At 41.1% G+C, this 13,046-nt stretch overlaps 1 protein-coding gene across 4 annotated transcripts in view; it reads left to right on the forward strand.

Moving 5' to 3' along the window:
- Positions 1 to 13,046, forward strand: part of rap1gap2a (RAP1 GTPase activating protein 2a) — a gene marked incomplete at its 5' end in the record, with an annotated part of 112,025 nt that overhangs the window by 74,845 nt on the left and 24,134 nt on the right. For all 4 annotated transcript variants that reach the window (XM_080888280.1, XM_080888284.1, XM_080888282.1 and 1 more), the window contains one exon: positions 10,057 to 10,141. In XM_080888280.1, coding sequence (XP_080744406.1) covers positions 10,057 to 10,141 — 85 coding nt within the window. The remainder of the gene's footprint in view (positions 1 to 10,056; positions 10,142 to 13,046) is intronic.

The raw sequence follows: 13,046 nt of genomic DNA on the forward strand, positions 1-13,046 counted from the left end.
TTAAGTATATAGACGTGTTCAGAGGAGAATGGCCCGCTCCATACTCATAGGGGGGAAACAGCAATTGAGATAACCACTCATTACAACTAAGGTATGCAGAAGAGCATCTTTTCTGAATCTCTGCATAATAACATGCTGAACCTCGAAGCAGACGAGCTACAGCAGCAGAAGACCACAGTGGATGGGACTCCTGTCAGCTAAGAACAGGAAATTGAGGTTACAGTTACTGTAAGAGCTCAACAAAGTTGGACGAAAGCAAATTTGAAAAATATTACCTGGTCTGATAATTGCAAATTTATGCTGCAAGATTTGGACAGTAAGGTCAGAATTTGGCAATCACAACATTCAGGTGCCTGCATGTTGTGATTGCCTACACCAGGGCTGCCCAATCCCAGTCCTCAAGAGCTACTATCCTGCAGCTTTTAGATGCATCCCTATTCCAACACAGCTGAATCAAATGGTTTGATTACCTCTTCAGCATGCCATCATGTTTGGCAAAGGGCTGATAACAAGCCATTCATTTGATTCGGGTGTGTGGGAACAAGGATGCATCTAAAAGCTGCAGGACGGTAGCTCTCGAGGACCGGGATTGGGCACCCCTGGCCTACACTGTCGCCAGATCTTAATCCAGTGGAGCACCATTGGTTGTGTAGGAACCTGAGATTTACATAATGTATTTGCAGCCATAAAATCTGCAATAACTGCCTGATGCTGTCATATCAGTATGGATCCCACTCTGTGAGGAATGTTTCCAGCAGCTTGTTGAATCTGTGTCATGAAAACGTAGCACAGTTCTAAAGCCAAAATGTGGTCCAGTAGGGTCCTAACACGTGTAACAGATGGTGAGGGTAGCTAACTAGTCAAGCTAACTCTCAGTATTAACCGTCTTTTTTTCTACAACTTGATGAATTTATTGTTCTATGAAAATAGACTTGAAACAAAAGTAAAAGCCCCTTAGAATTAATGGAAACATTTGCTCTTTTAGTGCACTGAAGAACAAGGAAATTAGGGCTAACAATCTGACCTTATATTTTCTGTCTTTTTCAACCTAACATTACTTCATTTTATTCTGTGCACATACACAAAAGACTCTTGTTACACAGGTTTAAAGTATATGTTCTGCAAATTTAGTTAGGCTTTAAAATATTCATTTGCTCCAGGTTTCTAGCTCCAGGTGTTTAGCTCAATTCCATTTTTCAATTTAATTCCATTTCATTTATATAGCCCCAAATAACCACAGTCACCTCAAGGTCCTTTTTATTGTAAACTAATGTAAGGTTCTCCTTCCAGTGAGACCTACTGGAACCATTAAAATTCATTCCTTGCAGTTCTGCTCATAGGGTTTTGTAAAAGTAAATGAAAACAAATGGCCATGCAGTTTGTTTAAATGTTCAGTTTTGCTCCTATAATGAGAAACCTTATTTTCCTAGCTAAAATTGTTCGAATGATATCATGCATTTAAAATGTTCAGTGAGATTTCTTTGTTTTCTTTTTTTTTTATTATGACTTTGCAGAAAAGAAAATCTGAGACTTCTTATAGGTGTTCAGCGTAGCCAGTGGGAGATTTTAAACATTTTTGCTAACAGAAAGAAATCCTCATTAAGAGATTAAGTGCAGTTACTGTTTAAAACTACAGTCTCTCATGCTGCTTTTCTTGACAACCTTACAAAGTTTTTCCTTCTGCCGCAGCTCCTTCCCTCTGCTCGCTGTCAAACTCTCCTCCTCCCGCTGTTTAACATTTCCGCTTTTATTCACTGACTCACTCGTGTTTCCATTCGTCCTTCTCGCAGTGTTTTTCTTCGCTATCCGCAAATTAATCCCCTTTTTAAACAGCGTTTAACTCTTCTTTGTGAATACCAGCTGAGTGGCTTTCTGTTTTTTTGGGAGGGGTTGCATTCAACAAGCTGATTTTTGTTAAAAATAATGTTTAGGACCATTGTGCTCAACTAATGACACTACACAAAGACTAATTAGCTCTAAGGAGGTATACCTAAACTTTGCCATTATTATACATTAGTGTGAGATTTTTTGGGGTGAATGAAAAAAGCAATATGCTTCATATTGCTTGAACAAATTGTGTGAACATATACTGTGTGTGTATGACAGACAACCTTGTCTTTGAGTGTAATGGATGAGACGCTATTGTCTCTAACAAGTACCCAGGGACCCACCCAAGACAGCCCTATTTACCCAGCTCTGCACAGGGGATTGAGAGAGCTATTTTTAGTCTGCAGATTCATTTATTCTTGCTCTCCATACCTCGCTCTTTGGCCTTCTCTCTTTCAGCGATCTGTCTGGTATTCATTCATTCTGCGTCTCTGCCTCTCTGTCTTCATATCTTTCCATTTTTCTCCAGGACCTTTCTTCTCTGGTGTGGTTATCAACTACTCTGACGTGGTGGAGTTAGCGGAGAAGAGACATATTCAATGTCATCCGACAGATGCTTAACTCAGGTTTTTTTTTTACTCAAGTCAGTGACACTGGGTGAGATTGGGCAATGATAAAGAGGAAGTGCCCCCCCACATCACAAAATAAATAGGATAAGGCAGGATTTGAGGCATTTCGATTGATATGACATTGATAGCGATTGATACCAGGTACCTGTGTTTTTCACTGCAATGCAGTGCTGTGCAAGAGAACAAATAATCATAATATTAATTTTAAAAAAACTCTTGCTTCCTTAAATCAAAAGTTTTGATAATAAACCTCATGCAGATCATCTGAATAATAAAAAGAAAGAAGTCTCATTAATGCACTTCCTGTGCCTCAGATGAATGCACTGATACATGTATGTGACAGAAGTGTGATTAAAATGACAAAAATTAAAAAGAATAAAAGACAGACAGGTGAATCTTTCTAGGGATGCATCGTTAGATAACACCAGGGGATGTACCAGTGCTGCAAAAATAAAAGCAATTACAAAGAGCACTGACAGGACACCTTCTCTGAACCCATGTGGAATGACATTTCATTCAGCGAGGGAGTTTGCATTACATATTCTTACTGAAATTGTGCTGATATTCAGGTGTTTGCTGGATCGAATGGCCACAGGCTAATGAACTCACAAAATACGTCATCACCTCACAGACCGGTGACTATGAGCATTGCTGGGATATCCAAACAAAGTGTAATTAACTGCACGAAGCACGGCCGAAGAAAAAGAAGCAAACGCGTTTCAGCCCGTGGCCTTTATCAGTGTCACTCTGCTGCTGGGAGGTAAATACACATAAATGTCTAACGGTGCAGTGAGCCAGAGAACAACACTGACATTTCAGAGGCTAAAGCTACAATATGTAACCTTTTTACTGGCGTGTAGTGTTTTCTTTTGGTGTTAAGATGGTTAATTCCGTGTCGAGCAACAAAGCGTGCTTGTGTGTCTGACACACTGGTTTATTGCACATCTTTTAGCTTAGAAGTCAGAGTTCTCGTCACTACCTCTGGCTTCAGCATATTAAATGGCACAGTTACAGTCAGTCAGAAGACGTTTTGGTTGTTTTTTTTTTCCAGGGTAGCAGACTTATGGCGGCATATTAAACACAATTTTCCTTGACAGGACGATCATAATTTCCCAGGGTGAGAGTCAGCAGCCTTCGAGAGGGCAAGACCTTCACTGGCATGTGTTTAATCTGATGCTTGGGTTAAATGCAGAAATAATTAGGAGAGAGAACCAAAGAGTCAAGTTAAAAAGGAGAAAGATGAGCAGAAGCCAAGGAGAGTCTTGGAGAATGAAGACCATAGCTTGATAAAAGCTTTGAAAGAGTATCTCTGAAAGCATAGGTGGTATAAATGGAAGATGGCTGAAAGCTCTTACAGATTAATTTCACTTCAAGGTTGACATTTTTTCTCTATCATCCACTTCATATATACCCTGTTCTTTAATGTGTGAAAACTACAACAAAATATTTGCTTAAAAAAGTTGTATATTATAGTTACCAACCACTTTGTTAGATAAACCTGTTCAACTGCACATTAATGTATGTACGGTCGGCAAGGTCTGTCATCTCGGTTGTGGGCAAAAGACCTGCAACTGACAAATAACTTGACAGAAACACAGTGTATTGTAGACATATTCAGAGAGAAATAGTCTGCTTCAAACTGATACAAAGGCAACAGTAAATCAAATAGCTACTCTTTACAAGACCATGGCGATGCCATTCCTGTCACCTACGAGCAGAAAACTGAGGCTACAATTACACTAAGAGCTCAAGAAAGTTGGAGAACAGCAGATTAGAAAAGGGTTACCTGGTTTGATGAATCACAATTTATGCCCTATCCACATAAACCATCTCTATCGTTTACACAAAATGATCTAAAAGGAGAAAATATCCAGTGGGCAATGAAAGTGCCTTGCTGATATCAGAGGTCAGAGGACAATGGCTAGACTGTTGACTGTACTCAAATAATGGTTACACCCAGTGTACGCAGAAGAGCTTTTTTGAATGTACAACGTATCAAACCTACAGCTGCAGAAGGCCACACCCGGTGCCACTCCTGTCACCCAAGAACAGAAAACTAAGGCTACAATTCGCACAGACACATTAAAGTTGGAGAATAATAATAAAACATTGCTTGGTCTAATGACTCATAATTTCTGCTGGGATGTTCAGATGGTAGGGCCAGAATTTGGCATATACAACATGAAAGCATGGATCCATCCTTCTTTGTACGACCGGTTCAGGCTGGTGGTGGATCTGATTGTGTGAGGGATATTTACCTGACACACTTTGGACCTGTTAGTACTAACTGAACATTGTTTAAATTCCACAGCCTATCTGGGTATTGTTGATGACCATACCAGATCATCTTTTTATAACCACAGTGTACCCATCATCTGATGGCTGCTTCCAACAGTATGATGCACAATGTCACAAAGCTGAAATCATGTCAAACTGGTTTCTTGAACATTACAATGAGTTCTCTTTACTAAAATAACCCGCAGAGCCACCAGATCTCAGTTCAATAGATCACCTTTGGGATGTGGTTGACTGGGAGATTTGCATAAAGGATGGATCTCAAAAGAATCTTTCCAGCACTATGAAGAGTTAAGGCACCTATGAAGGCCAAACAGATCCAACCCTATACCAGCAAGGTGTACCCAATAAATTGGCTGGTGTATGTAAACTGTCACTATGGTTTAGTCTATGAAATGCAAAGGCAACTGTCTCTACTTTTACAGCAAACTGTCTTTCCTTTAGAGCCAGAGAGCTTCCAGCTTGTGTGTTTGAATATTTTAGTGCCGTTGGGTGAGAGTTCCAGTCTGTCACAAAAACAAGTTGTGAGGGTGATAATGACAGAGTGCATCTTCAGGTGTGTGTTTGCTCTTAAAACAGGGTCTGGAGAGTGTCACACATACACATAGAGGCACACGCGAACACCGAATCCATTTACTTTCTTGTACTCTATCAGCAGAACGGCTAAATGAAAAGGTTATTTACTTCCGCTGCTCCCTCCAGTGCACCAACTCTGTAGATGAAGGAGCCATTATTTTTGAACAAATTTATCTGTTGATTTAGAAATGCAGCAGCGTTTCTTTTTTTGGGATACAAGACATGCCGCTCCCTCCTCCCCTCCTTTCACCCCCCTCTCGCTCTTATTGATAATGAGAATGTTTCAGGTTGTCTGGCTGGACGGTCTAATCTCCTGCCGGCTGCCAAATTTGTATCTATTCATGTCGCAGTAAGACAGAGAGGGCGAGGCATGATGTTCCCGCAGGAAGCAGCCGGTGACTTGGGCTGCAGTTGCCTCATAATTACTTCTCTCCTGACCTCTACACATATCCGTGCATATCTGGGATGCCTGAAGTCTTCATGGCAAACAGCTGACTAAGCCGTGCATCCATTTCTTAAATCTATATGTGGAGTAGACTTTTGGGACAGCTAATATGGGAAACTAGATTAAACATACAATGGAAAACGTAAGAGTTTTCATCCATACATGCACCCTTTTTCAAGGCTACACTTAGCTTGTTTGCAAATCTAAATTCTAGGCTCCATTCATAAAATACCATCATGGCTTCTTTAGGATCCATTCATGACTTCCTTACTTAACTACAGAGTATATGAGTCAAAAGGAATCACGTTGTCTGTATGTCACCTGTCAATATCAGCCAACATAAGTACTGATCAGGGCTGGAGCTGCCAGGTCTAATATGTGACATTGCAGCAGATTGTGCTGTGTGGTGTAATTCCTTATTACAGGGTTAGGCCTACTCCAATATACATGGTAGATGGATTCTTGTGTACCCTGCCCTCCCCCCCCCCCTCTATAATCAACCATCTTTCTTCCTTTTTTGTGTCCAATTACAGTTGTATTAACCCCATTACACGAACCATCAGTCATGTAATTGTCCAATCAGCACGAAGATCAGGCTCCTTATCAGGTTTCCTAACAAATATTAAGACCAACTGGAAACAGTACAGATTCATGAGCCCTTGGGAGAGGGCTCCATACCAGAGACCTGCACTTCACCCTCTTCCCGGTCCTTCTGTGTCTGTCCGCTGTTCTTTATTTTTATCATCTCAGCTCTCTCCATCGTCCTGATTTCCTCTTTTCATTTCCTTATCTCCTTACTAGGATCAGTCAGTCATGTAAAGATGTTGTCCCCCCTTTTTTTTGTTCCCCAAACACTCTTTTGTGTCCTGGATAGCTCTCCCGTTGACCCGCTTTCCAAATCTAATCTCGAGGGTTTAATCAATAACGGAGATGTATTAAAGCCTTTTTTCTTTTATGGGCCTTTCATTCAGCCTCTGTCACACACACACACACATGCACGCGTCACTGACATCGTCATTAGATAAACATGATGACTGTGTAGATGTAATTACTGTTGAATTAGCCATAATTAGCACCAGCTAAATCCAAGAAGGATTATAGGCACGCACTGCTGTACAAGAATGGTACAGCTTGTACTAGTTTTGATGTAAATGTAGAGCACAGCATGTCCTATTTTTCTTTGCGAGTTTACAACCTCTTAATCTTAGCTCCAGGTGACAGAGGGCCGAGTTAAGTTACAGTGCACCTAATTCATCCAACAATCACCTTTTTTTTGTTTTGCAGTTTAAACAACCACTTTATTGTTGTGGATAGATGAATGGCTATTTCACATGTGACTATCCAGTTCTTGGAAGAGTACCCAGACCTCACAGACCCACACAGCTGTTCCTCCCCAGCAGTATTAAAAGAATCTAACAGTGTGGCAGTCACTGCCCATTTGCTCACTCAGAAATGAATGCTGCACATTATCCATGCTAGCTCAGAGCCAGAGGAATGAATGCAATTTGACCCTGTGATATCACCTATAACAGCCTGTGTGCTTACTTGATAATGTTGTTTCCCTTTCCTTAAACGTTTATCCAAGTGATAGGCAGGAACCTGTCCTAGCTGATACAGGGTGAAAGGTGAGATACACCAAAGCAGGTCAGCGGTCTTTCACAAGGCTAACACAAAGAGACCACACACTGTCACGCTGCCGATTTAGAACCGCCAGTTAATCCAACATGTATATTTTAGACGGTGCGAGGAAGAAGCACAGCTGCACATGCAAACCTATGCAAAGAAAATTCACATTCTAAGTACCAGCAACACTGCTTGCAGAGCCTTGTGAGCTACCTAACAGGCCCGCATTTTGTTTTTTTAACCACACTGTAGTTTTTACTCTTTCTTTTTCTTACCAGACAATTATTCAGGTATTTAGTTTTTCTTTGACCACAGTTCTTGTTAATTAAAAAAGTGCCTATTCCCAGAATTCTCATCTTGTGTTTATCTTTGCATCTGAGTCACAAAGTTGAATACACAGCAATATTTCCAAAACCTACCAGGGCCTTTAAAAAGTGCCCTAGTTTCTGAAGGAATAACTAGAAATCTCAAAGATTCTTCTTTCAGATTTCCATCCATTGCTTGATAAAGATTACAAGATTACATGTTAAATAAAAGTTTCAGTTTTACTGTCTTCCTCATGACAAAGTCAGAGGCTCCGGAGCAGACTTGACAGCTGATAACTGGTGCCAATGCATAATGCTTCCTTTTCTTATATATCTCCATTTTTATCATTTTGTAATTTCTTCCAGTGCCACTGGAGTCTGTGGCAGCCCACAGAACTGTATAAAAAGCCACATTGACTGGGGACTATGAGGACCTCAGTTCTTTTCACCAGGCTTTATATCTGTCTCTTGGACCAAATGTTAAACTTTTATATTTGTTGAATCAAGTCAAGTTCAAAGACTCCAAATATCAGTTTTAAATTGTACGTATCATCTGGCATATTAGGCTAGGAAGGGGAATTCTCATACCTAGCCTTATCATTTTATTAACGCATTCACTTTCTCAGGCAAGAAGTGAACTCATATCTCCGAAACTCTTTAACATATCTAAATATAGTTTTATAGGAGCCGCAAAAAATGACCACTAGAGGGCAGTGCACTGATCAAGAACCAGCTCCCAGTTGAAGGAGACAGACAACCTCTCTACTTTTAAGATTAGGCCTAAACCTTTCCTTTTTGATAGAGCATATTGTTAGGGCTGGATCGAGTGACCATGAATCCTCCTTTAGTTACACTAGGCATAGGCTCCTGGCACTTCCCATGATGCACTGAGTGTGTCTTCTTCACTCACCTCTTTACAATATATAGTCATCACTGACGTGTCCAGTTCCGCCTCCTCTCCCCCTGCCTCCATGCACACACGATTCCTTCTCATATTTCCTTCTCTGAGCCACTAGTGTTAACATACATAATCCACCTTAATTTAATTAACTTTAATTGGCTCTAATGAACTTAAACAGAAAGGGAGATCAAAGACAAGGTTCACCCGTTCGCAGTGAGTGCAGATAGGAGGTGTTGTCATAACAACACGATACATATCTACCACTGGAGGAAATTACTAAATGATACCTCCTTGATGGGCACTTTGTGGTCGCAGGCTGACCCTCACTTTGATGATTTGTCAGGAAGCCAATGTTCCTAAAAATAACAAGCAAGCTATTATGTGGTGAGATGTAATTTTAATGTATTATCCAGACTTTCATTCACAAACTCTGACCTTCACACCTCTATTGCTGGTATTAGGTCTAGCTTATAGGGTGGAGCTCTCCTCTAAGGAGTCTGCTGAACAACTGTGTGTTATTCTGTTTTCATAGAGGCTGATTTTAATAGCGCCTTCCTAGAGTATGACACGCCACATTTTCATCCAAACTTTCTATTCACACGTTGTCCCACGCACAGATATTCTCTATGACCTTCCTAATTTATTTCTTTGCTTCCTTCTTTCTGCTGTCCCAATGTGTCCTCTCCCTTCCTGGGCGGTAGCTATCTGATGTGATGCAATCACAGTTTTATTGCCTCAAAGACACAGCCCAGGCTGCAAGGACAACAGCTTCACATCTTTCCCTGCTTTTCTTGCGGACACAAATTCCCTCCATCCCTGCGCACAGGTGTAAATGTAAGGGACAGAAAGATAGGTGCCACTGTGCTGTAGAGACACACAGCAGGGGTTTACACAGAGACCTTAGTCTGGACAAGCTTTTCCTTTTCACAGGTCAGTGGGGGAAAAAGGCAACAGTGTCCTTCCCTGCTCTAGGGTAAAGAGAACAAAGAGAGAGAACAATGAACAATGTCTAAGAAAATGATGGGTGGTTTTTTTTTTTGTGTGGAAAGCGGCTATGCTCACCGCTACACCACCAACTTGATCTTGATCTTAAATTCAACATGAGAGATGTTCATCTCAAACCGTCACGACTGAAGCTGCTGCTAATCCTCCAGCTGTCCATCAGTGACAGCTCAGTCTTGAACGTCTGGGATCATTAATGTGTGCTCGTGTGATACACAGAAACACATGAATCATCACGTAGTCTTCCAGCCCCAGATGACTTTTTTTTTCAGGTTCTGTGTGACAGAGAACTTTGAAATATTGCGTATTTCAAACAGTTTAGCTTGAAAATTGTTTATTACTACTATTATATCATGGTGGACGGTGTTTAAACAGCAGAAACACCTTTAAATGTGTTCCAGAAAAACAAAAAAGATTTAGTATTTATTCTTCGTTTTTTCTTCTTCTCTCCAGGAAACAGGAGCTGCTGAACATCTCCAACGTCCCTTTGGGAGAATGTCCCCCATCACCACCCCGCACTGCACCGCCCAGCATGAAGGTATGAGCAGCTAGACACACCTACGCATGTTTGCTAATGGTGGGATATGATATTTGTCTACATGTGTTAAATCAGCTGACTGCGATTGTCCTCAGTGTGAAATCCCTTTAACAAGCATGCAATTCAGAGACAGTGACAAACACCACTGTCACAAAAGTTCAAGAGAGCATATTTGTGGACGTAAATAAAGCACGGTGTTAGTTCGGGCAGGCCAAAGCCAAGCGAAGCTACAATCCCGGCAAATCAGCTGATCTCAGTGCCAGTCCCCATCAGCTCATGGCTCAGCTGATTCTGGCTCTCTCTTGCAAATTATTGCAGATGAAAATAGCAGTTTTCCTACCGTTGTCCTGGCTAAATGTCAGGCGAATACAGGCTATTATGCTTTTACAACATCTGCTATCTATGCCACAAATTAAAACCTATAATTTTTTAAAGATTCAAATCAGGTTCATTATTTATATCTATTATTATATATTATATCTATTATTGCTCTCAGAGAACACAAACATGCTGATGTCATTGTGTGAACTCAGTCGCATGCCCATTTTGCTGTGACGGTTCCTCCAGGCGTGGAGTACTGTAATCCTTCTTTTTCCAATGTCTGCTTGCCATTAAAAAAAGGGATTACGTCTGGAGGCAAGCGGAATAAGAGCCTGAGATACAATGAATGCTCATCTGTGCCGCTAAATCTTGGCTTTATATTTTGTCTCGAAATTTTACAGGAAAGTGAAGGATGCGTTCTACAAGACATCCAGTAAAAGGAAATGTCTATTCATTTGAGTGTGCACTTTACCTTGGCTCCTGTTACTTTGACTGGCACTTGGAAATTTCCGTATATGACAGCACGAAGCGGTTTTCGAGGACCTGATCTCACTTTTCTTCCATGCTTGTCATTGTTTTGAGCTTCCTTTTGCAGATAAAACGTTTTGTTGTTAAAAATGAATTGTGATATAAATTGAATCATGGTCTACTACAGTGGGACCCCATTGGGACCACAGTGGGAACCAAAGTGAAAAACAAAAATATGAGAACGTAGCTAAACTACAGATCTTGTAGATGATCATCTTCCTCAGGTGCTGTTACACTGACTCATGTGGTGTGAGGTATGATGTTGTCAGACACTCTCTCTGCACTACTCTCACACTAAAGCTGAAGATCTTTCTTTCTTTTTCCTTCAGCATGACAAAAAGAAAGAATACATTCTGTATGGAGGGAGATTAGCATGGTGAGGAAGTAGCTGATGGCTCCTGGTCAGGATAGCAACCTCAAAGCAAGCCATCATTACTGAGTCCTCTGAATGGGAGTTTGTCCACGGTGAGAGAGGAACGATTGAACTGAATTATGCTCTCAGAGGAATCATATGTGAGAGAAATTATGGAAGAAATATAACTCAAGACAGAAGGCATCAATTACCTTCTTGATGTGTGGCTGATTTCTTGTAATTATCAAACAGCAGCCTCCAATTTTGCTGTGAGCTAGAGTGGCCTAATGGCGAGATACTCATCATCAGTCACACTGGCAGTGAACGTATGAAACATATAATTTTTTATAATTGCAGTTTATGGCAAATCCGTGCCTTTTGTGTAGAAACATTTGTCTCCTTTCTCAGATCGCAAAGCACATGTCGATAAAATCCGTTTTGTCAGCACCGTGTCGGCGCTAATCCTGCTTTTATCCATTTTTGTTTTTTAATTGTTAGATAGGTGCTCTCGTAAGAAGCTCTTTACGTGGTTAGGAAAAGCGTTTAAGGTTATAGGCGTCAGAGGACAGCTCACGAGCAAACGTGTTAAGGCAGCAGCGGCGGGAAAACTGTGTTTGCTCAAGTGATGCGTTTAAGTGCAAATCGGAGGTACTTCTGGTTTGTTGAGTATTTCCATTTCTGCTGCTTTACAGTCAAAAGCCACTCACAAGCTTATATAACGTGTGTGATGTGAGTATTTTGAAATTCAGATCCAAAATGCTGAATGTTATAAACAAATAACCCCTTCTTGATCATCTGTAAATATAATATTATTCTGACATACATGCACACCAGCCACTTCATTAGGTAAACCTTGCCATTCTTTTTGACTTCTGAACTCCCTTAAACCGTGGAGGCACAGATTCAACGGTGTGCTGCACATCCGTGAAGTGAATCTCCCATTAAACCACATCCCAAAGCTGCTCTGGTGGATTGAGATTCGGTGACTGTCTAGGTCGTTTGAGAACAGTGAACTCCTTGTTTTAGTTTTGTGACATGTTCTCTTATCCTGCTTGGAGCAGCCATCAAAACATGGGCACACTGTGGTCAGCAACAATGCTCAGACAGGCTGTTGTGTTCAAACCATGCTGGAGCTAAGGAGACCAGAGTATGCCAAGGAACAAGTGGTTATCTGAGTTTTTCTTGCTTTCCTATCAGCTGAAAGCAGTCGGACCCATTCTGCTCTGAACTCTGACGTTAACGAGGCATTTTCATCCAGAGAACCACCGCTCACTTGGCATTTTCTCTTTTTTCATACCATTCTCTGTAGGGCTGAACGATATATCGCATTTGCGATAATATCGCGACACGATCAAGTGCAATTTTCTAACCGCAAAGGCTGCGATTATACTCTGGACATGTCCAAATTCATGGGCTGCATCCTCCCGAGGCCGCATTTGTAGACCGATTACGTCACAGCGACGTGCCGAAGGCTGTCCAAATTACTACCATATCCCAGAATTCATAGCGCGGCCCAGCCAAACTCCAGTTTCCAACAATGGCGGCCGCTACTAAGTTTTAAAATTACTCATACTAATCTTTCTGGGTCACAAAATAAACTTTTAACATATTTTCAGGCGAGAAAGTAGTTGTGTAAACATCAAATATCTGCTCGGTTTATCAAGATATCCCATATTTGCAAAAGTGCTTCGACGTTTTCAGAGG

This window comes from Rhamphochromis sp. 'chilingali' (assembly GCF_963969265.1).
Source record: "Rhamphochromis sp. 'chilingali' genome assembly, chromosome: 8".
Taxonomy (NCBI): Eukaryota; Metazoa; Chordata; class Actinopteri; order Cichliformes; family Cichlidae; genus Rhamphochromis; species Rhamphochromis sp. 'chilingali'.